The 24920-nt window shown below is 41.1% G+C and overlaps 1 protein-coding gene across 2 annotated transcripts in view; it reads left to right on the plus strand.

Moving 5' to 3' along the window:
- The window catches only part of abcc3 (ATP-binding cassette, sub-family C (CFTR/MRP), member 3), a 57047-nt gene that overhangs the window by 26829 nt on the left and 5298 nt on the right, over positions 1 to 24920 (plus strand). The window contains exons 5-24 of one of the 2 annotated variants that reach the window (XM_085415691.1): positions 1158 to 1283; positions 1529 to 1590; positions 3045 to 3179; positions 6994 to 7242; positions 9823 to 10000; positions 10167 to 10328; positions 11001 to 11093; positions 11220 to 11423; positions 12451 to 12597; positions 12690 to 12777; positions 12953 to 13019; positions 13099 to 13225; positions 14495 to 14671; positions 14895 to 15062; positions 16910 to 17093; positions 17188 to 17296; positions 17544 to 17700; positions 17869 to 18076; positions 18551 to 18861; positions 24119 to 24318. In XM_085415691.1, the coding sequence (XP_085271817.1) occupies positions 1158 to 1283; positions 1529 to 1590; positions 3045 to 3179; positions 6994 to 7242; positions 9823 to 10000; positions 10167 to 10328; positions 11001 to 11093; positions 11220 to 11423; positions 12451 to 12597; positions 12690 to 12777; positions 12953 to 13019; positions 13099 to 13225; positions 14495 to 14671; positions 14895 to 15062; positions 16910 to 17093; positions 17188 to 17296; positions 17544 to 17700; positions 17869 to 18076; positions 18551 to 18861; positions 24119 to 24318 (3152 nt within the window). Of the gene's footprint in view, positions 1 to 1157; positions 1284 to 1528; positions 1591 to 3044; positions 3180 to 6993; positions 7243 to 9822; positions 10001 to 10166; positions 10329 to 11000; positions 11094 to 11219; positions 11424 to 12450; positions 12598 to 12689; positions 12778 to 12952; positions 13020 to 13098; positions 13226 to 14494; positions 14672 to 14894; positions 15063 to 16909; positions 17094 to 17187; positions 17297 to 17543; positions 17701 to 17868; positions 18077 to 18550; positions 18862 to 19653; positions 19968 to 24118; positions 24319 to 24920 lie in introns of both variants that reach the window. The other variant, XM_085415690.1, reaches the window with a different exon arrangement.

Here is a 24920-nt window from a genome sequence, read left to right on the forward strand (position 1 = left end):
GCCCCGCCCCTCCCTGAGCCTGGTTAGATGGAGGTTTCTTCCTGTTGAAAGGGAGTTTTTCCTTCCCACTGTCGCCAAAGTGCTTGCTCATAGGGGGTCATTTGATTGTTGGGTTTTTCTCATGTATTATTGTAGGGTCTACCTTACAATATAAAGCGCCTTGAGGGGACTGTTGTTATGATTTGGTGCTGTATAAATAAAATTGAATTGAATAGTGGCAAAAAAGGGGGTGCCTGATTTTTGCAGACTTTTGGCTTTTGTGATACTTTCTCCTCTGTGTGGATGTTTAGTGAATGGAAAAGCCATTCTATTACCTTGTAGGGTTGTTTAGCCTTTGAACCAAATCCTAACCTCAGCACACTGCTGTGCTCACTGTGACAATGCTTATTTTAGCTGCCAGTAGTATTGTACTATTGTACACACATACAGATCCAACGGTTCTACCTCCATTCATATGTCAAAAGGTGTTTACATACGAATATCCTGCGGTCAGCTTCCATCCATTCATGCGAATGTTCCTAACACCCACACACTTACAACTCATGCTTACCTTTCTCCTGGATGATCGTAGCAATGCATGGGTGGGGCTGCCTGCTGCCTGACTGCAAGGGGTGAATTTTACATTCATCACCAAAGCATAGGACTTGAATAAGAATTTAAGGAAGGTTCTTTTTTAAATTTCCATTTACTTTGTCATAAAGCTGTAAAATTGCTGTAAGCAGTAACTCATATCATCATGTGTCACAAAGAACCTTTTGCACACAATGACAACACCCAGACACACCTGTGAATTCTGATATAGCTGCAGGTCTGAAAGGTGCAGTCGAGGAATAACATTGTTCATCTGTTAGAGGAGGTTATGACAGAGGGCCGCCCCTCCCTGAAGCCTGGTTGCTCTGGAGGTTTCTTCTTGTTAAAAGGGAACTGGACTTTCCAGTGTCGCCAAAGGCTTTCTCACAGGGGTCGTGTGAATGTTGAGGTTTCTATATAATATTGTTGGGTCTTTAGCTTAGGATTTAAACACTCCTTGAGGTGACTGCTGTTGTGGACTGGTACTTCAAGGACATGGTGTGTTTTCCAAAAAGCCATCTCATCCCAAAAACTGATAAACGCTGATGTCTTGGTGTCTGCGTGTGTGTTCTTGTTATACTTTACAGGGCGAAGTCACAGATAAGCTGCGGTTCACCACTTTCTACTTCTACTTCAGCATGGTGGTCTGTGAGTTCATTCTCTGCTGCTTCAACGAGAAACCTCCTCTCTTCTCCAATGTTGTCACTGACCCTGTGAGTCATCGGTCACAGTCCGCTCATAAATAATTTTTGTGTTTTCCTGCTCACACCATAAAGTCAGTGTTCTGAGTAGCTGAAAGTCTGAGCACGCTCCGGGGCAGCTCTGTGCTTGTTAAAGCAGGTCACACAGTCACACACTGAATTCAGTTGTTACTGGCTTCTCAGTATGTCCTCTTTATCCTCATTTAACCTCCCTGGTCTCATATTATGTGCACTCATCCTCTTTTCCCCTCCCCCAGAATCCTTGCCCTGAAGCTACAGCAGGTTTTCTCTCAAGGATCACTTTTTGGTGGTTCACAAGGTAAGCTAACATTGCTGTCTGCCACCAAACCAACCTCCACAGACCAACAGTTTGTGGTATACACTAAATGTTTTGGGGCTTTAAAGGCTCTGAGGTGTTCGTTTCTCCATCTTTAGACCCTGCTATTCATTTTTCAAGCAGTTTTTGTAGTTCTGTGAATATAGTAGGACGTGCTAGTCTGTTAAATCTTTAGTTTGGGGCTTTTTCTCAAGATGGATTAGCCCTCTTAAAACAAGAAAAATGTTTTAGGATAATTTAAGTCAATCTAATTTATTTGGACGTATCTCACTTAGCTTAGCCTGAGAGTCATTTAGCTTCATACTATTGTTGTTTAGATTAGCGCTAGTTTCTCCTTTCCTTTCTCCTTTTTTATTGCAGTGATCATAAACGCAGTGAAACTGAACAAGCAGTGTCGACTTACCTCGACCACAGCTGGTGGTAAAATGTAAAACGTTTGCAGTCATAAAAAACAATGAATGAAGAAGCTTAGAAATCGCTGTTACTTTTGCTGTTAGCTTGTTCCATGCTATGTTAGCTAATCCACAATTAATAATATATGTCATTATGTTAGTGGCTGTTTACACAGTATTCACTGTGTTCAAACATGCAGAATGATAAAAGTGTGATCTTTGTTCACATCTCTCATAGTGACTGCAATTGCCATGGTAATAAATAAATGTAAGGTCATCATAAACCATGCTAACATTCCTTCATTCATATTAGTGCTTCAACCCTTCAGTCCTCTTTTTAATGCACACATACTGTGGCTATATTATTTAGTATTGCTTGACCTCAACTTTACCTAAATGTAAGAGTTATTTACTCCTACATTGTACAGTTTATTGGTTACAGTTTATTAGTTGTTTAATACCTTTTGAAGAAAAAAAAGAAATGTTGCTGGCACCGTTACTCCATGCTACAAATATTGTTTCCTGATAATTTTTCATGAATCACTGTTCAGCCAAACCTGTCACTGAAGAGTTTGTTTACTTACTATATCACATGATGTCAAAACATGGGGGTAGTTTGCACTGTGATTATAATTACTTAGTTCATAATGTAGCTTAAGCTTATTTAATACTGCAATATCATATTATTATTATTATTATTATTATTATTATCTGTTATTTTTGCATAGACATGCATCTCTGTGGGGGAAAAAAACATGAGGCCAGTTTCCGGTGAAATTCAATCCAGTTATACATAATGATCATTAGCTAATTCAGTAAACTCAATTAAGTATTTTTGAGGACAACATGTATTGGTAAGATGGCTCTGGGATAAAGAATTTTAGTGTTACATGTTGGCAATGAATCAAAGCAAACTAAACAGAAAAAAGAGGCAAACATGCACTTTAACCATTTAGATAATGTCTCATTTGTTTCAGTCAAACTTGTAGCAATGAATTGCTTTAATGTAAAAGATTGAATTAAGTTGCTGCTTCTCTTTCCCAGTATGGCTGTAAAGGGCTACAAAATGCCCCTGGAGGCCAAAGACCTGTGGTCTCTGAACAAGCGCGATAGCTCCAAAGTCATGGTGCCCAGGCTCCTTAATGAGTGGGAGAAGGAGGAGGCCAAGGCAAAGTTAAGGTATGTTAAACTTAAAAGCTTTGAGCTACACTTCATTTCTTTGTGTTTTGCTTAAAATAAGACAGGCTTTGATGTCTTTTAAGGTGGTCTTACACGACAGTTCTCCAGGCTTCAGACTAAACCTGGAGAACTATCTTCAGTCACTCTCAAGGAAGATAAGCTGTGAGAAAAGGCTGCAGACTTATAACTAGGCTGAAAATCAGTGTCCATGGGTCCGATAGAGTGATGAATCCATATTTTAAATTCTTGCACTGTCATGGTTTGGGGCTGCTGGTGTTGGGGGTCATGAGAAAAAAAAGGTGGTCATACCAACTTGACTTTCAAGCTCATCAGAATTGTACAAACCCCTTTTCACTGGGATTCAACCGGCCTGATGAGCTGATGAAGTGTTGTTCTAAATGGGGAATAGTTAAAAGGCCTTGATCTGATGATTGGAGAAGGCTGATGCTAGAATAAGGTCTTAGCAATTTCAAAATGTTACTGGAAGCCAAGCAAGGACACAGACAATGTGTTGTTTTTGGCTGCTAACTCGCCAGTGAGAGCACGTTCTGAGCCAGCTGAAGATGGGGTAAGGGATGCTGAACAGTGTCCGCCTTAAGTTCTCTTTGTGGCTCAATGACATTTACAAAACTTTTAAATGTAACATAGTCCAATGATGCCGGCGCACACAGACGTATGCAGCGGCTAATATTGCACCTTTTTGTGTTTTTAAAACCTTTTTACTTTGTCTTCCTGCAACACGCTGACTTTTCTGTTGTGTGCCTTTCTCTTGTGCATGTATTCCTCTAGACCGTTTACATTTCTCCTGTTTGTCATTTATTCCAGCTGTCTGAGCAGTGAGCAGTCAGTGAAAACCTAAGAGTTCACATTTATAAACTAATTTGAATTTCTATAAATGCTTTCTTTGATCCACATAATGTGAATTTAAAAAAAGCCATAGCTGATTGTAGCCCCGGGCTCAGGCTTTCAAAGGAAGGGCAGATTTATTAGTTCTTTGTTAGACTAGAAAAGGGAAGGGATGTTGTCGTAGAGGGCAGAGCTCTTTGTGTATGGTTGTGCGCATGCAGGCGTAGGTTCATTCCTTTTTGCACAAGTGAAACTACTAGCGCGTTTCTTTTGTAACCCTAGCAGGAGGGTATCAGTATCTGAAGCTACCACACACCGTTTCTACTTTAAAGAGTTGTGGGAAACTCCATGCACACAGACTGCAGCAACAACTCACACAGAGAGCGTCTGCAGGCATCAGAGAGGATATACGAAATGCACTGCAACATTATAAAGGAAAGCAGGTCGTTTGTAGTAACGCTGCTCTGATGTTTCCTGTACGTTTGTGGAATATCTCGGGCTTTTACTGTCAGAGCTTGTGAGGATTAAGTCCACCTCCCGCTGCTCTGCAAAGTGAATGACTTTTCTCATATTAAGGATGCTGGATTCTATTCTTTTGAGTTTGTTCAGCTTCATGCAGGAGAAATTACTTTCCTTGCCTGCCGGCTGGGAACAGCATTCCAGCTACACGTTGTACCGCTTTAGCAAACACGCTTGACAACTTTGCTGAACTCCGACCTCTGTCAGGCTGCTTCCTCTTTCTGTGCAGTTTTCCTGTCTGTGCATTCTTCTTGTAAAATGAGAGGGAACAGTTTGGTTAGGGCCTTTTCAGTAGTGACCTGTAAACCTGTTTCATGTTAACATTTGTTTGCTGAACTGTAGTCTCCCTTTACTTCACTGCTGTAATCAGACTCCTGTGCTTTAAGCTTGTATTACACTTTGTGTAGTATGCTGAACAGAAGTTGTCTGAGCTTCTTTTGAGCAAATAATGCCATTAATACCATTTAAGCAAATGCAGCCACCAACAGCCACAAAAACTCTTAATGCTGTAGTTTTTGTTGTTGTTTTCTCCCTTTCCGATGTTTGCATCGCTGCTCGCCACTGGAAGGATCCAGGTTTGCAGAGGGAATCTGAAGTATGATTTGTTTATGCGGTATAATTTAGAGCTAAAACAGTTTAGCTACTGAACATTGGCAGTTGCTCTCATAGTGTGATTCATCAGCTATGGTAAATTATAGTCAGTACGTGACAGTGATTTACTGCTTTTCTGGGATTTTTTTTATTACATTTCCAGGGATTTAGTATCAACAGTTCACTGTACTTTACATTTAAGTTGAATCCTTTAATGGGTGTCTTTGCAATTTAGGACTGAGTAGTCAGTCGTTTCCTCCAATGTTTGCCATAAACTGGCAAACATTTTTCTCATTTATAAACATCATCAAATCTGCAGCTAAACTAGCTTCAAATTGAAGAAATTTTGCTAGCAACCTGAGACGACGTCTAAAGGTCAATAATATTACCTCCTGTATCTTTTGTTGAACACTTTCCTAAATGCATTTGGTATTTTCATCAAAGGAAAGTGATTGGCTAAGAAAGCATTTGAAAAGTTTGTACAATATCAAACGGATATAATAGCAGTCACTTTGACCAAGAGAACAATTGACTTTAATAATAATGGATTGCATTTATACAGCGCTTTTCAGGGCCCTCAAAGCGCTTTACAATGCCACTATTCATTCAATTTCACCTTCACACACTGGTGGAGGCAGCTACGGTTGTAGCCACAGGGGGCAGACTGACAGAAGCGAGACTGCCATATCGCGCCATCGGCCCCTCTGGCCATCACCAGTAGGTGAAGTGTCTTGCCCAAGGACACAACGACCGAGACTGTCCAAGCCGGGGCTCGAACCGGCAACCTTCCGGTTACAAGACGAACTGCTAACTCTATGAGCCACGATCGCCCCAGTATTATGATCTGAGGTTTACGTTAGCATAGGTGGTAACCCTAACCACACCATAACCCTGTATTTGGGAGGCAAAAGGCAGAATTTTCATTTTTTTGGAACAAATGTGAATAGTTTTTTGATGTGTCAAAATTTACGCATTCTTATGGAGTTAGTTAGATTTAGTTGTTGGGGTTGGACCTCAGACGGTAAAGCTATTTAAATCCAATGATAGTCAGGAGCTCTGGCAGTTTAATTTACTTTTTCGAAACTCATATCAAATTATTACTAGTAATTGTTTTGAAATATTTTAAAAATCTGGAGACAAATATTTTGCGAGCACAGCACACAAATGGAAAATCTTCTAACATAAGACCTGTAATGCCAAAGATGTATGAGATTTCATGTGAAGCGCAGCATCTTCTCGTTTCTGAACTGTGCCTGTGCCTAGCATGTGGCTTTAACGAAAGCCAGTGCTGACCCTGAAAGCCTGCTGAAAGGGTTAGCAAATGTTAAATATTTGGCAGAGGGAGTCAGACATAACATAACATGCTGCTTTATCAGTATGAGAGTGCCACTTTCTGCTGCTGTAGTTAAACAGTCAGGATATGTGTCATTAAAGAAACTTAAGTTAGACTTTTCCTTCCAAACATTTTGATCCAAATTGTTGTGCCAATTATCTGTTCACAACAGATGTTATTCAGAAAAAAGCACCTCTGAATCTTGAGTAACATGTTATCTTGGCCTCACATGATTCAATCACTATGCTTGGGTCCTGGTGAAGGTCCAGTGCAAAAGCCTCTTTCTGCCTAGTTCAGGGGTTTCATCCTGTTACTGGGGAGTCTTCCTCCCGAGTACTTGCTTCTAGGAGCCATCTGATTGTTGGGTTTTTTTGTATTATCATAGGATCTTCACCTTACAATATAAATCGTGAGGTGATGATTTGGTCATGATTTGGTGCTATATAAATAAAATGTAATTGTATTGAATCTCTTGCTCTTTTTCTTTCATTCCCATCCTAAATACCCAAATCCTCCCCCCTACAGTGAAGAGAGTGTGGCTAGCCAGGCTACGTACGCTAAGCCCCCGCCGTCAACCACCAACCACATCTCAGGAGGAGGAGAAGGCGAAAGCAGCCCAGAGGAAGTAGAGGTGCTGCTGTCCAGTAAGAAAGTCGCGCACCAGCCATCCTTCCTTCGCGCCCTCGTCAAGGCCTTTGGACCCTACTTTCTGATTGGCTCAGGCTACAAGCTCCTGCAGGACATCATCACCTTTGTCAACCCACAGCTCCTGAAGTAAAGACAAAGATTCTACTCTACTGTTGCGTGCTCTCTTTACTACAGCACACAAACAACTATTGTTCCAGTGTTGTGGAATACCATTTCCAGGACACATTTTTGCATGCTGCGTTTGTGTTTTTGCATTTCGGTCTTCTTTATGCAGAGCATGTTAGATGTCTATATTTAAAGGCGTACACTGGCCTTGTTCAGGATGCAAACTCCTCATGTAAATATGTTTCCTCTTTATGCCTTTAGTAGCCCAGGGTGCAAATTCAATGATAGGAGTCTTTCTCAGAAATCCTTATCACTGTGTAGATAAGCTGTCAGAGATGGCTTCCCAGATAGTTTTCCTGCATGTGTCTTTTGTGGGACTGATGTGTTTGAACATTCCCTCCTGACACTGATGTATCATTCTTACTTGCGGCACAGTGGGGGGAAATTTTAATTTCAAATTTTCTGTCCTTTTATTTGACAGTTATCTTTTGATAAGACAGCTTTTTCATTTATTTTTGTAGTATGCCCAAGTAAAATCCTAACTTAATGTTAAAGTTCCAGCCTCTCCTCTATGGAAAAATGGATCTCAGGATTTAATACGATGCCTTATATGTAAAATAGAAAAACTAATTTTGAGCCATTTTTGGAAGTTAATACCGTCTGAGAAAGAGAGGGAAAAAAATAGTGAAGGGAAAACTTTACAGTCCTTCCAAACATTCATTAGAATGTCGGTGGTAACGCCATCCAGTGATTCCTATTTATATTTTATATGTACAGCATGTTTCCTTTCACAGAGATGCTGTTGTTGCTTGTTCCAAATTTTGTCATGTTACAGTCTTTTTCAACATTTAATAAATTCATTGCTCTGCTAAAAATTCTACACACAGTTCCCATGATGACAAAGTGGGCAAAAACTTTGCTTGGAATTCTTTTAAATTTACTAAAAACGGAAAAAGTGCATAAAACATGCACATAAGAATTAAAAGCCTTTGCTCAGTACTTGAAGCACTTTTGGTATCCTCAGTGACAGCCTCAAGTCTTTTTGAGTATGATGCCACAAGCTCAGCACACCTTTCATTCTTGTTTGGAGAACCTCTCAAGCTGAATCGGGTTGGATGGAGCGCATCAGTGCCCAGCTAGTCACTGACTGGGCCACTCATTCACAGAGTGGTCTCAAAGCCATTCCTTTGTTATCTTGGCTGTGTACTTAGACTCATTGTTCGTTTGGGTGAAAATCCTTTGTTCCAGTCTGAGGTCAGGAGTGCTCTGGAGCAGGTTATCATCGAGGATGTCTCAGTACATGTCTGCATTCATCTTTGCCTCGACCCTGACAGGTCACTCAGGTCAGCAGGAACCTTCATCATGGGGTATTGTGTACATAATTTTGTGGTAATGAATTTAGCTCATTTTGGAAGAAGGCTGTAACTGGACAAACTGTGGAGCAAGTAAAGAGCGCTCTTCAGATGCACTGTATTTATAATCAAACTTGTAAAAGTGGTTTCTAAGAGTATAACCACAGTAATAACAAAACCCTTAACCAGAAGAAGCAGTTGCCACACACTTAAACATTAAAGACAACTATTTTGTCCCTCATGTTCAGCTTTGACATGCCATTGAGCCCTTTACTGGTTTATATACTATGCTATACTATGAAAAATCTACTGTTACAACAGGATGTACCTGTCATTCTAGCTCTGGCCTTTAAGCTGCCTTTACATACTGTAATCACCCATGGAAAGAGCAGATAATCTGCAGATTAAGTGTATCTATCTCAGGTTAAACAGGTTCTGTTATTTGTCCCTATAGCACGAAATAGCAGTCCTTCTGGAATGCGACATTAGGGAAGTTAGGGAGTGTCAGGAATAAGTGAGTTTCTGATATATAGTATGTAAAGCTTTAAAGGTGACATGCTAAGCTAAATAACGTGTGTCCTGAGTCGCTAACTCAAAAAGATACAAATAAGTCTGTAGCTTTAAAAACTTTGCAAGACTAATGAAGTAAAATGCACGAAAAGTTAAAACAGACTAGAGTTTTGGTTTAGCTGAGATTTCGGGGAACGTGACTCACCTTGAGGGCAAAAGCATGAGCACAGTTTGAACAAAGGAGCTTCAGGTGATTGTCGGAGGACATTCCAAGTCTCGTGAGCCTCGTGACTTCTGTGTCCTCGTAACGGTGTCAGAGGACGGCTGATTAAAGAACATGTTTGATTTGGTCTGATTTCAACAGGCGAGCACAGAAGAAATTAGAGGCCTGGGAAACAGTGGTGTGTTGACACACTCACACCATGAGTCAACAAAGCCGCTAAGGTCTCTGCTAATAGTAACACTCTTTTGTGAATGCCAGACTTTTTTTTTTTATCTTTTTTTTCAGGTGTTGAAGGTCAGCAGTTCTCCCCAGTATTTTAAGGCCATAGTTAAAGAACAGATGTCTGTACAGTCCAAACTGTAGGATACCTGGATCATAGTGCGCTAAATGACACTAACATTTTGCAGTGTGTGTCTGCATGGATGGAGGATGGAGGGCTTACACAGGAGTTTACACTTTTGGTTATTTCAGCTTCATGTGCTTTAATCAAATTATTCCTCTTCTTTATCTTTCCAGGATGCTGATCTTGTTCATTAAAGAAAAAGATGTTCCTAATTGGTGGGGGTACACGCTGGCCTGCCTTATGTTCTTCACGGCCCTGCTGCAAACCCTCATACTCCACCATCAATTTCAGTACTGTTTTGTCACTGGCATGAATGTGCGCACTGCTGTCATCGGAGCTATCTACAGGAAGGTATGCAGGAAACGATCCCATTAGATTTTTTTTGTTCTGCAAACAAATTACATTCATATTTAAATTTAGAAGGGAGAAATCAATTGCTTCATAGAAAATATTCTTGTGGTGTTAAGGGTTTTGTTCCCTGATCTTCTGTTTTGCTTGTTTGTTTGTTTTTTTACAGGCACTAGTGATAACTAATGCAGCCAAGCGTTCATCTACTGTGGGAGAGATAGTCAACCTGATGTCTGTGGATGCGCAGAGGTTCATGGATCTGACCACCTTCCTTAACATGCTGTGGTCTGCCCCTCTTCAGATTATGCTGGCACTATATTTCCTCTGGCAGGTACATGCACAGATTGTATTTCTGTTACACTGAGTCTTCTCCTTATGCCAAGGGGACTTTATTTAATGCACTCATGAGAATAACAGCTAAAATTTACTGTAATTCGGAAGCTGTCTGACCATTGTCGGTCACTGAGATCATCTTCGTCATCTTCCAAGCTATGACTTCCATTCAGCAGCCTGTCAGAAAAATTTGTGGTTTGTTTGGTAAGAGAGCCTCCTCAACCACCACAAAGGTGAGGACAGGTAGGAAGTGAAGGGCTCAGGAGGAGCTGACCAGGCAGAAGAGCCGCTGCGGCAGACTTTGGTGTTGGCAACAGCATGCCAATACCATGATGCAACAAAACCTGGGAAGAAGAAAGAACCCAGTTGGTTTAGGAAGGAATCTGAACAGGGGTGGAGGAAACCTGCACAGCTAGAGACAGACTGTGACAGCAAGGGGTGTGGGCTCAGTGGGAGAAGGGAATGGACTGGAAGGTCTCGTGGTCAGAGCTGTGGCAAGCTGAGCCACACTGGATCAAGTTCTTTATCCAGTCAGTCTACAGTTTCCTCACCAGACCGTGGGAGGTAGTGGTTATCCAGGACCTGCCACGTTTTTATTTACACACAGGAGAGTTCTTCTTTATTTTGTATCATAAATTTAATCATTTGCTGACTCTTGTTTATTTTACAGATCCTCGGTCCATCTGTGCTTGCTGGGGTGGCTGTTATGATCATGCTGATCCCTTTTAATGCATTTATCGCTATGAAGACTCGAGCCTATCAGGTATTTCAGTGTAAAACAAACAGAATGAGACATTCACACAATTGATTTGCTTAAAAATAAGTCCCCTTTGTGTTTTAAGTATCAAAATTCACAAGTAAAAACAGCTGGTCTCACCATCATCGTCAGGTGGAGCAGATGCAGCACAAAGATGCTCGTATCAAGCTGATGAACGAGATCCTGAACGGCATCAAAGTCCTCAAGCTGTACGCGTGGGAGAGCTCCTTCAAAGAAAAGGTTCTGGCCATTCGGCAAAAGGAGCTTATCGTGCTACGCAAGACGGCCTACCTCGGAGCACTGTCCACCATGGCCTGGACCAGTGCGCCTTTCCTGGTAGGCTTCCCCCAAAAAACTCAAGAAACTCATGAAGTAAAGTTGACTACACAGTAAATCTAAACAGGATGAAAACTTGTTCAAATTTGACAGTTTATTATTATGACACCACTATAGGTTTCAGCACAGCTTTTTGTCTGTTATGGTTTGTTAATAAAAGCCTTGACAAAGAGCTTTGTCAGTTTCTAGGTCAGTTTTTAAAGTCATATTTTAATAACTTTACTGGTTGGAAGCTGCTTTACATTAACATGACTTTCATTTCCAACTTGTATAAGAATGTCACATGTTGGCATTATTATTAGGAAGCTCCTCGTTAGGGGGTTTTAGGCCTTGATATGAAAATATTTGGATTAAGATTATTTGCAGATACGATCACACTAACCCCATTTGTTTGTTTAGCATTTACAGTTTAATTTACATACACATAATTTACTCGAATGATTTATGATGAGTCTAAACATCTCCCATCAAAGTTTGTTAAGCAGTCTGAAAAGCTCTGGATAAACCTACAGTGACTAAGTATTCTGGTGCACTTGGAGCCACCACAGAAAGTTTGTGTCCCAATTGCGAAAGGCTAAAATATTAAGAAAAGTGTGATTTTTGAGACAATATTGGAAGAACCAGAGTGCTTCTAGTGCTTCGACTTTCACCACTCAGCAGGCGTCTTTCTGCAGCGGACTAACAAAACCACAGGAAACTGAACTGAAGCGCGTGTATATATACACATGGCCTTACCCTGAGGTCAAGTTTCTGTGCAAAGAAGAAAGGAGAAAAGTCTTCATATGGTGTGTGAGCAGCGTTTCTTTTCACATGTGCTCATGCCTGCAATTGTTATCTTCTTTAGGTCACATTTTGTGGACGCGTGTTTTATTAGTTGGGTAAATGAGCACTTCAGCCTTAAAGGTGCTGTTGATATTTAGATCCTTGCTGAGTCACTGACTGTCTGGCATCACGGCTCTGCCTCCTCTCTGCATTAAACCGATGAACCTTGATGTCTGAGTGGTCTGCTTTTCCCATGTGTTTCCAGGTTGCCTTGACAACATTTGCCGTGTATGTAACTGTGGATGAAAAAAACATCCTGGATGCGGAGACGGCCTTCGTGTCGATCTCGCTTTTTAACATCCTTAGGTTTCCCCTCAACATGCTTCCCCAAGTCATCAGCAGCCTGGTACAGGTGGGAACCTTTTTCACGTCCTGCGCTGTGTTCGTGTTTCGGGTTTTCTTTAGCAGAATTCATTGCATGCATCTGTTTATTCTACATCTCAGGCGAGCGTCTCATTGAAGCGAGTCCAAAATTTCCTGAGTCATGATGAGCTGGATCCAGATTCCGTAAACAGGAGCAACACAGTCACAGGTGAAATTAAACACTTGGATTAACTTGTCAAAACTTTGCTTTGTCTAGTCATTTAGATTACATTATGCTTGAGTGCAAGTTCACTGTTTTCTTTTTCACCTAGTGACTCCTGCCTGGCCAGTTCTTGGATGACTTGGATTTTTTTTCTCACTTGTGTCATTTTGTTGCTCAACAGAGTTTGCAGTCACGGTTGTCAATGGGAAATTCACGTGGGGCAAAGACGACGCTCCTGTTCTACACAAGTATGCTACGAAAGCCACACATCGTATTTTTATATTCACCGTATTTGTTTTAGTAAAATATTTGATTGTGTGCTTGCAGTATTAACGTGATGGTGCCCCAGGGCTCCCTGCTGGCTGTGGTGGGCCATGTTGGCTGTGGGAAGTCTTCCCTGATCTCAGCATTACTGGGTGACATGGAAAAAGTGGAGGGAGAGGTTTCTGTTCGGGTAGGAATTCCCCTAGTGTTTTTTGAATAACATACCGGGAAGCAGCAGGTGGTTTTGACCCAGTTATTGCAGTTTTCCTTCCTGTAAAGTTTCGCCATTTGATATTTTCGTGTGAAAGCTGGATCAGTTGGCCAGATGTAAAATGAAACGGCTCGTGTTTAATGATCAAATAGTTGTCATCAAATTTTTTTGCTCCTTTTGACGCAACTTACTTACTAAAAAACTCTGATAAACTCAATAAACTCGTTTTTAGATATTTGTCCTCTGAAAAGATGCGTTTATTTACTACTGCCAAGTGACAAATAAACAAAACAAAACAGACAAAACAAGCATTTTCAATTTCCCGAATATCGCTGGCAGAATGAACATTAATATCTGAACTTCTACAAATGTTTTTCATTTTATTGAATGTTGATATTTGCATAAACCTCCAGTTTATGTCTGAAATGTTGCAGGTAAACATCAACACAGATACTGAAGAATGAAAAAAACGACTGTAGCCATTGTGCCTAAAATTAATGACGCTCTTTGATCTTTGTGGTTCAGTAACAGTAATGGTGGGAAAATGGACGGTCACCGTGACGACACTATGCAGCTGCTTTAAAACCAGACGTCAAGCACGAGGAGTGGCTCTGACAAGTTGCTCTGTTTTAGATAAAGGACACAGAATATACTGCAGCCCATAAAGTCTTCAGGAACCTTTTTACCAAGATTACAAAGCAAATGAGCTGAGGGCCGCTCCCTAAAGGTTTCTCCATAAGGTTGCCCCGTGCTTTTCTTTGAAAATGATGCAGGTTTATGGGACTTGGCTTCAATTTCTCATCTTTTAAACATTTTTGTTAATTAAAAACAGTCTACATAATACATTTAAGACCATTATTAACATAAACATGTATTTAATATATGGGTACATTCATTCTTTAAAATATTGCAGACAGCGTTCATAAGAGTTTGACATTTTGGGAAAAAAATGAGGAGAGCTAGCAGTCTCTTAGCTTAGCTTAACTTAGGCTCAATTCTGGAAGTAATAAGTAATAAAATATAAAATCCAGTTAGACAAAAAGGAAGTTATAACTTAGTACTGTAAAGCTTAGTCTTGAGTAGAATATATGTGTATATTATTTTGCTTAACGTTACATTTAAAAAGGGCACATCAGTCCTATTGCAGTGGGAATCATTTCTAGAAAATGTGGCATGGTTTATTCTGATAATAAAAGGTTTCCTATTTGAGGAAGTGAGAAGAACCTGGTTGTCTGTCTCTATCCTCAGGGGTCAGTGGCTTATGTACCTCAGCAGGCCTGGATACAGAACGCCACCCTGCGGGACAACATCCTGTTCGGGAACCCGTACAATGAGCAGAAATACAATTCTGTCCTGGAAGCGTGCGCCTTAACCCCAGACTTGCAGGTGCTGCCTGGAGGAGACATGACTGAGATAGGAGAGAAGGTACAGAAGCACAGGGAGCGAGTTTAGTCTCCTTGATTTTAATTTTTAATCTCTTTCTGCATCTGTTTTATTTCCAATTTTCTCTCAGCACTTGTTGATGACTTTCATCAAAGATCTCTCCTGAATTTATTGGATACTCGTTGCTAATGTAATCAGGCTTCTGATTCGAGGAACTCTGATATAAATTCAGCCTCGGCCTTTTTATTTGGTTTTTGTCCTGCAGGGCATCAATCTGTCTGGTGGTCAGAGACAGAGGGTGAGCCTGGCTCGAGCTCTGTACAGTGATGCTGATGTCTATCTGTTGGATGATCCGCTGTCCGCGGTGGACGCCCACGTGTCCAAACACATCTTTGACAACCTGATCGGCCCAGAAGGGGCTCTGAAGGGCAAGGTGAGGAGACTCTAAACTCAACTTCTGTCCTGGTTAGTTGATGATGTAAAGGTTCTCTGTAAACAACACAACCAGTAAATATGACATGAATCTTTGTCCTATTATGTTGTAAATGAACTGCTACTTTCGGCTCAGTTTTACTGCTGAAGTCTACTACTACTAAGTGTCATTCACCCAGTCACACACAGCGTTTTATCTAATATTTGCATACACTCACACTCCGTTCAGTAACTTACACGCCGATACTTCCAACACATGGCCTGGAGGAGCTGGGCATCGATCCACCGGCCTTCTGTTGGTGGACATCAGGTGGTTGTCTGGCTCTGTGCCGGAATGCTACCGTTAGAGTCTGAACAGTTTCATGTACTTGTATTTATGTAGTACTTTCCTACTCTTCCTGACCACCCAAGTGCTTTAGACTACCATTATAAACTTCTGCAGTTCAGTGTGAAACGGACAGCCTCGCAGAGCTGTAATTTTATCAGAAGAGGAAGTTGTGTCTTATCTTTCTACTGGACAGGAAGTTTTATGAGGTTTGATCACTTTCCAATCTGCTGATTTTTCATATTTATGACACCAGTTTGTAAAAAGAGTAACTTTGTGTGGCAGCGTTCTGCTGGAAGTAGTCATATTCAGAAGTTACTGAACCTGACTAACAGCTGGCCTTCAGGTTTTCTTTATTTATATACTGTACAATGCAGTATTTAATATAGTATGTACAGTTGTATCTTTTTCTCCCTCATTAGTAAGATGCTACTCACTGTTCTCTGCCGGTTCATTAGGTTTTTTTGGGTTGTTTTTTTTTCCTTCTCTCTTTTGTTACTTTAAAGAGAACTATGAACCAAAAGTGCATTCAGCTAAATTGTAATGGCTGTAGCTTTTAAAAGTAGGAACAAGAACCTAAAAAGTACACAGCGGTTCAATATTTTTTTTAAAAAAAATGAGGGGAAGGGTGTGGAGACCTCTGCCTTTTGGTGAAATTAAATGCAGGTGTTTCCTGTCAGGTGTGAGTGTGCGTCCTGTATTTATTTAAGAAACAGGGATGTATGAAAAGGAGAGTTGAAAGGAAATTATGAGTGCATGCACACATATCTCTGAGCTTCCCAGAAGATGAGTTGTTGTGATAATCTTCTGAGATTCAATCGTCACACATGGCTTTGTCACCTCAGTGCTTTCTAGGATTAAATTGCTAGAAGTTGAGAGAAGTTTATTTTTGGCTCACCTGCTTCCCATCACCCAGATTCAGCAAATTCAGGATGTTTTTTTCCCCCCCCAAGAACCAAATCTCAAGAAAACCTGAGTCATGCAGCAAAACATACACAACATAACAAAACAAACATAACTTGCAAGTCATTCTTCATCAGAACGGTCAAATACAAAAGAAATCGAATGTTTTGGAACAGCCAAGTCAAAGTCCTGACCTTGTAATAATAGAAATACCATGAAAGTGAATATCTGGAATCCAGCTTGCTCTAAAGCTCCTCTAACCTAATGTGCAGGACAGATCGGCGGTTCCTGCAAATGTGGTTTTCGAGGGATTGTTGCACAAGGCTGTACGCAGAAAATAAGCGCTTGGGATCGCGTGCTTTTTTCCCCCTCCCAGATGGACAATATTAATTTTAATTTAATTTTAGTTTTATTTAGAAAGAGGGACAATACATATTAATGAACATAACAAATGTAAATATGCCAGATTATAGCCTTGGGCTAAAGGATGATCTTCCTCAATAATTAAATCACTAAGTCTAATATTTTCATTTTCGGCAGTTTAATTGGTCTTGTTCATGCAAATGGTAATTGTCATACTGGTTTATTGCATGACAGAAGTTTCTTGTGTTTGACTCCAGACACGCATCCTGGTGACACATGGCATCAGCTTCCTGCCTCAGGTGGATAATATAATGGTGATGGTGGATGGCCGGGTGTCAGAGATGGGCTCCTATCAGGATCTCCTCAAGCAGCATGGAGCATTCGCCGAGTTCCTCAGAAATTATGCCCTGGAGGATATTATGGAGGAGGATGAGGCCAGCGGTACAGCATTTCCTCCCCTTACATATCACCTCATGTTGGTGCAGAACGGATTGATGGTTCAATAGTATCTCATGCTGGTGTTCTGCTCTCACAGATGAGATCATTGAAGATGACGAATTGTTCCCCGATGACGCCCTTAGCAACCACACAGACATGGTGGACAGTGAACCAATGATCAATGAAGCAAAAAGAAGTTTTATAAGGTAAATTGAAAAAAACTGGATATTTAAACTTGGATGAGATAAAACGGTTGTTGCATAAACTCCAAACTTTGTCTTTTTTTTATCAGGAATTTCTCAAGAATTATATGAGCTTTTTAAAACATTAAGCAAATTGAAAAATATGGAGTCTTTTTGCACAAAATAGCAGTTGAATAAATGCATTATCGCCACCAGTTATCCTGACCCTGTTCAGTAGCGTGAGCTCATTGCCCTGTGCCCCTTTTTACAGGCAGATGAGCATTATGTCCTCAGACGGAGAGAACCCCAGGTCCCGTTCAGTAAGGAGACATGGCTGCAGCCAGCGAAAACATTCAGAGTCGCAAGACAAGAAGAAACCGCGCGAGATGGAGAAACTCATCCAGGCAGAAACGGCAGAAACCGGCCAGGTCGGTGCATCATATTTCAATTCTTTTTAACCTGCAAATATATAACTGCTCATTTTAAAGTTCTCCACCTTTGACCCACGACTGCTCAGCGTTCACTGCAACATAGCAACCTGGTATTCACTGGTTGGACCACATCGACCCCTGAATTATCTTTTGTTTTGATCCCAGGTGAAAGGAAAGGTGTACCTGGAGTACGTCAAGGCAGTCGGACCACTGCTGTCAGTGGTCATCTGCTTCCTGTACGGCTGTCAGAGCGCTGCCTCCATCGGAACAAACATCTGGCTCAGCGAGTGGACCAATGACGCCGTGACGAATAGCACCGCGGAAAATGTTCAGATGAGGGTGGGGGTGTACGCGGCACTGGGGTTTGCACAAGGTAAGACACGCTGATGCTGAATGTTTATTTAAATGCATGTATTTAATGCGGAAATGCAAACAGCTGCCATGTCGGATTGTTGAACCTGAATGCCTACTTTATACTTCCACTTCCACCCTCACAGCTTTTTCTTTGTGTTTTACTGAAATAATCGGAACAGATTTGCTTTGCAGCCAGTTGAAATGCTTCTCTTTTGTACAGTAAACTCTGGAGAGATGCTGTGAGCCAAAGGAGAGTTAATCTGATTACAGCATCGTTAATTGGAATACACTGAGCATTGTTCTTGTATACAAGAGACATCCTTTTTTTCTTTAACTGCGGCTCCTTTCATGGTGAACTGCTCCCCTGACTACCTCACATTCAGGACAGAAGCTGCCCATGTCTATTTATAACAGCTGCTTTCTCGTTCTACAGTGAAACGTTCCTCCCCCTAATCAATTTTTCTTCTGCTCCTGTGGTTTAACCTAATCCCAGGTATCCTGATCATGATTGCTTCCTTCACATTAGCCATGGGGAACATCGGTGCAGCCAAGAAGCTGCACTTTAACCTGCTCACCAACAAATTCCACACGCCCCAGTCTTTCTTTGACACCACCCCTATAGGACGCATCATCAACCGCTTCTCCAAGGACATCTACGTGATAGATGAGGCTCTGCCGTCCACTGTGCTCATGTTCCTGGGCACCTTCTTCGTTTCTCTCTCCACTATATTAGTTATTGTTTCCAGCACACCCATTTTTGCTGTTGTCATAGTACCCCTGGCTGTCATATACGTCTTTGTCCAGGTACTTGGGTGGGGTCGGGTGGCAGTGTGGCTCGCGTGCCAAATGTGTCCTCTCAGTTCTTCTTTTCCTTGAAAATGTGGGGCTCTTCCTCTTCCTCAAGTGGCATGCTGCTTGCATGTTTACCGCAGCAAAATTTGTAACCGTCAGGTTTGGCTTGTTTCCTCCGTAGCCTGCAATGTTGTCCATGATGAGCACCTCCTGCTGTCATTTTTTCCTTTTCAGTTGTAAACTCACTTTGCTCTTTCTCCACAGCCAAAACACTTCCTGTCCTGCCTGCAGCTTGCTGCGATGCACATGCACACACACACCTCACAGATCACGCTCCTAAACACATTCACACCATCACTGTATCGTGAACAAAATCAAAGTCACGTCAGTCAGTTTTTAGTGATCTATACCCCCCTCTAGTGGTGAAGCACTGTTAACACAACTAAATAAACTTTATTTTTATCGAAGGCCAGTGTGACCTCACCTTCTTAGGTGAAATGATAGCAGTATCTCACATTTCTCTGTTGAAGTTAATGAAATTTTTAATTATTTAGTCTTTTAAAATTTCCACATCTGGTAGTTTTCCATTAGATATTAAAAGTAAGCACCATGTGCACAAAAGGGAAGCATAAATGAAAGAATATGATGATAAAATGCCACTTATGAGGTGTATAAGTGGCGTAGAGGACTGACTCTGGGAAACCTGCACTGACACTGAAAGTTGCTGTCTCACAGGCTGCTCATCCATTTAACGCAGGCGTTATTGTGTTGTCACACCTGACCCCCTCCCCTCCTGTCTCGCAGGTGCGCTGCTGTTGATTAACTGCCTGCTGTGCCGGGCCTACAGTATGCTGCAGGCAGCCAAGCTCACACACCGCAACTTACTTCAGGGGGTCCTGCGAGCTCCGCAGGGCTTCTTCGAGAGCACCCCTACTGGGCGGTTACTAAACCGCTTCAGCAAAGATGTGGATGCTATAGACTCCCAGATCCCAGACAATATTGACATATGGATGCGCACTTTCTGGTACACACTGAATGTGCTGCTCATATGCTGTGCCCTCACCCCAATGTTCCTCATAGTCATAGCCCCGTTAATGGTGTTCTATTGGTGGGTTCAGGTAAATAGGAAAAGAGTCTGCTAACTCATTAATATAACATGCATGTCTGCGAGTGCTGTTGAGTGTGTGTGTGTGGTAGTAAACAGCTGCATGTGGTTGAGGCAGTGATCGTTACTCGTCTAGATTTAGTTGCTGTGTGGTTTGGGCTAGTCCAGTAGTCATAAATTGTTGTGGCCTTAGTCGCTCAGTGGCCAGTCTGTAGTTTAAGACTGTGTGAGCCGTAGTTATTTCAGTTGTTTTATGGGTTTAAAATGCAGCAAAACGTCAGTTAAACTGTTTTTTGCTGTAATCAACAAATGTGAATTGGATTGCAGTTAGTGCTGGGCAGTATGACCTGAAATATCTATCACACAAGTATTTGCACAGTAGATCATGTTGTTGTTCTTGTTATAGTTACTGCATGAACACATCTGACCAATCACGTCACTGCATTTGGCACTCGTATCTCAAAGCGCGCACTGGTACTGAATATAGACGTGGTAAAATAATAGTACTTTGCGAGAGACACAGCTGTACGTCTCTAAGTCAGTCAGCTCTGTGAAATGATTTCTGTGTCGTCAGATGCTGTCCCAACAATAGTAAAATAGCCCCACTGACATGCTGAGATATGTATGAAAGCTTCAACTCTGGAATCAAACCATGAAATTCTCCCCGCCGCTGCCTTCTCACGAGAATCGGATAAAACCAGAATCTCAAGTTTCTTCCTTTTCTTCTTCACAAACATCAGGACCAGCTCATTTCACGTCCACGTTTGTTTTTTCAGTGAACTCGTTCGGTTCGGTGTGTGTATGTTACAAGTTCATATCTGAAAAATTCAGAATTTCGTGTCACTTTTTGCAACACACTCATCGTGTAATGGGCTTAATTCCTAAAATTCCTGTCAGTTCTGATTCAAGAATTGATATGATGCCACTTTTCGTCATTTTAGCAAGTCGAATAACAAAAAGTTTTCACGTCAGTGCTCCTGCATACGAGCTTGTGAGTGAAGCATCACATTTATAAGTTATTCTTCTAAACTTTGTAGCCCAAAAAAACACCTGTTAGCCTTGAGAAACGTCTCTGTGTACCAGATATAAAGGTATACAGCCCAGCACTCGTTACAGTCGATCCACGGAGGCAGGGCTTCTCTTAGGGCAGAAATAATATTACTAACTGAAAATCAGATGTGGATAAAGAGCCGTGCATGTTTTTCCTGCTTTTAACATCGTTCAGTGTGTCAAAAAGAAACTTATCTGTTCCTCTGCGAGGTTTCATAAAGCAGTAAAGAACAGTTTTTAAGGAATTTTATTTTTCATTTCGCAAAACATATTTGGGCCTTTGCGCTTTAAATTAACTGTCATTGTTGGCCTCATACAGATATATCTGTATCATCATATATGTTGTCCCATATACACCACAAAAAAATATAATTTTGGCTACAATGCTGTCAGGTTATTTCAATAGATGTGTTGGCCCCAGCCTTGAAGGATCCAGTGTAATTTGGTTCTAGTTTGGGAGCTCGTATTACTTATTAAAAAGCTCATGCATGAACTACATTTCTTTATTTACATCCTGTTTTTTAAACAATCACATGCACAAAAGATGAGCAACTTCACCGAGGACAGGGCAAACATTTCTGCCGTGCGAGCAGCCCTTTCTAATCTGTTTAGTGGTGTTGGTGTCAGCAGCAGTGGTTAGTGTTGGTGGTATCTCTCTATAGTGTTCAGCACTGCTGTGTTAATATACGTTTTAAATGCTACGAGATATAATCAACACTAACATTCACAAAATAAATTTCTGCTGATTACGTCGTCAGTTTTAAAGACTCATAGAAAAGGTGGTTGTCTCAGTGCTCAAGCAACACTTTGTTGCCTATATGCAGTTAAAGGGCAAACTAACAATTTTAACACATGGTGTCCTTTTTACTTTTCTGGTATCAGGGTTATCTCGGCTTTCTATTGCATATCACAGGTTTATCTAACTCATCGGATGAAATTGTGCAGTGTCAGCCCTTTGGCTTTCAGTTAAGTGTGCAGGCATTTAGTTGAAGGCTCAAACAGCTGTTCAATAACTAGGTGACTAGAATATGAATGAGTATGAATCTCTTTTTGTCAGGTGCCAACTCACTACAGGTTTTTCTTATAGGATTTTGAAAGGCTTTAGGACAGGGGTGAGCAACTCCAGGCCTCAAGGATCCTGCAGGTTTTAGATGTCACCCTGGGTCAAAACACCTGAATCAAATGATTAGTTCCTTACCAGGCCTCTGGAGAAGTTCAGGACATGTTGAGGAGGTCATTTAGCCATTTAAATCAGCTGTGTTGGCTCAAGGACACATCTTAAACCTGCAGGACACTGGCCCTCGAGGCCTGGAATTGCCCACCCCTGATTCAGGATAATATAGTTAGCCTGGAGGTGACTGGGAAGTGACACAATTTTCACAATTTAAGCTCTCTGATGCCACAGAAGATGTAGTAGATGAAGAAAGTTGTCTGTTAAACTTCAATGCTTGGCTGAATCTGAGTGAGCCCAGCAATGTGAGACTGTGTTTACGTCACAGCCTGTCGGCAGAAAATATAACTGCATATTATCCACAGAAGATTGGAAATTAACACTAACATTTCCAGAGTAATCTGACCCAACAGAAGCATGTAGATGGAGAATAACATGCGATTCTGCCAGTGCAACAAAAACGTGAGACATTTCAAGGACAATGATTCAATTCAATTCAATCCAATTCAATTTTATTCATACAGAAATTGCAGCAACAGTCGTGTCAAGGCGCTTTATAGTGTACGGTTAGATCCTACAATAATACATTCAGAGAAAAACCCAACAATCATATGACCCCCTATGAGCAAGCACTTTGGCGACAGTGGGAAGGAAAAACTCCCTTTTAACAGGAAGAAACCTCCAGAAACCTCAGGGAGGGGCGGGGCCATCTGCCGCGACCGGTTGGGGAGAGATTCACCTGGCTCCAACTCAACCTGTGATTTAAACCAGTGCCCAATTCTTTTTAATGTTGAGACTGATCGCTGGTTTGCACCTTGTGGTGAACCCTCTATATTTACTCTTGTGGCATCTCGATTTACCATAGGTGTGGATAATGATTTACGGACATCCTAAAGAGTGTTATCTACGTTGTTTTTTTTTTTTAAACCATGGAAGGAATCCTGTGATCATTCATCCATTATCTTTGTTTTCCGCAGATGTTTGCAGATGTCTTTTTTTTTTTAAATCTTATTAAGTACACATTAACTCTTTTAGAATGATCTAAAATGTTTATTAAGCCATTAATCTTCCTACAGTCCATTGTAGTCAAAGGGAAGCCTGATTAAAGTGGGCTCATTTAGCCACATGTTGTGCCATGACCACATGAGGTATATACGTCTCATATTCTAACCTTTTCCTGTGTAACTAATAAAAATATCTATAACGTAGGTTAATTATCAAGTCATATTTCACATCATGAACATATAAAACTGTCTATACGATTTATTTCTTTTTTAATAAATAAAATTGCATCTTTCATTTCAAATGTGGCATAAAGGGCAAAAATGATAAAAGTTGCGTCACTGCCCAAAGATTTGCTTACCCAACTCTCAGTTTGTCTTTAAGGGAATATTCTGTGTCCTCACTACGTGATACTAACTGCACACTCACACAACTAATATCAGCTTAACAGTAACACTAAATGTTGTTCCTGCAGCTTTGTCATGGCATCCACTTTGCATCGCTTGTCTCTCTGCCATATTCGTCTTTAATCTCACTGTGCTCAGAAACTACCAAATACTCAGAAAAGCAGAACTATCGCTTCAAGCTTCTAACACTTTCAGAAATATTACGGCTGTTTGTGTATAAATTTGATTTGGATGCAGATATATGTGTAATGAAAAACAAAACACCTGCAGATAAAAATCACCTGTTCTGTCAGCTTTGCGGATTTTATCAGTGAATCTTGTTATTTGTATTAGTTTAATATGCTTAAATGCTTAAAAGCTCAGGGTCAAATATCTGCAGTTGTTTTGTTAACATAGGCTTTCTTCATTACTCTGTGTGGGTGTGCGTGTGTATGCGTGAGCCTGTATTTGCATCATATTTAAACATATCTGAGCACGTGGAAAGCCTTGTTGTGTTTTAACATTGTCTGTTTTTCTCCCCCTCAATGCTTGTAGAGATTTTACGTTGCCACGTCTCGGCAGCTAAAGCGTCTGGAGTCGGTCAGCCGCTCTCCCATATACTCCCATTTCTCTGAGACCATCACTGGCTGTAGTGTAATCCGAGCATATGGCAAGCACTCTGCCTTTGTTCTGATGAGTGATATCAAAGTGGATGAGAACCAAAAGAGTTACTACCCTGGTATAGTGTCAAACAGGCAAGTATCCTGCTCCAGCAGAGAAGCAGCTGTGTTCCAGTCTTGAGTTCTTGTGTCGCTCTGTGCACAGCCACTGCATGTAAAAATTCTGCGTCTCTGTTTGGCTGATTCTTTCTGCTTTGAATTTTGTTTCAAATTGTGGCTGCACATAATCTGTTACTTATGGAGCCCCTAAAGTTCTATAAGGTGGGTTTTTTAAAAATCTCATTGTCTCGTGTGCACAAATGGCGAATATCTAGTGTTTATAACTATAGGAAGGTAAGGAGTACTCATGCTCAAAGACTTCTTCTCTTCTATTCAGCCTTAAGTTTGAGTGACAAGATGAGAAAATCAACCCTGCTCGTGTCTGTAGGTTTATTATGGTTAACTACAATGACTGTTTAAACTCAAATTGCACAGTGAAATTTTGGTGGCTTCTAACAAAGCTTAGCAAATCGTTTGCACCTGTGTGCAGCTTTTATGATAAGCTAAGCTAACTGGGTGTAGCATAGGTAATATTCAACTCAATTCAATTTTATTTATATAGCGTCAAATCAACAACAATCGCCTCAAGGTGCTTTATATCGTAAGGTAGACCCTACAATAATAGATACAGAGAAAAA

This window comes from Rhamphochromis longiceps, linkage group LG8, assembly GCF_057381845.1.
Source record: "Rhamphochromis longiceps isolate RC_006_pf linkage group LG8, R_longiceps_female_GT1.1, whole genome shotgun sequence".
NCBI lineage: Eukaryota > Metazoa > Chordata > Actinopteri > Cichliformes > Cichlidae > Rhamphochromis > Rhamphochromis longiceps.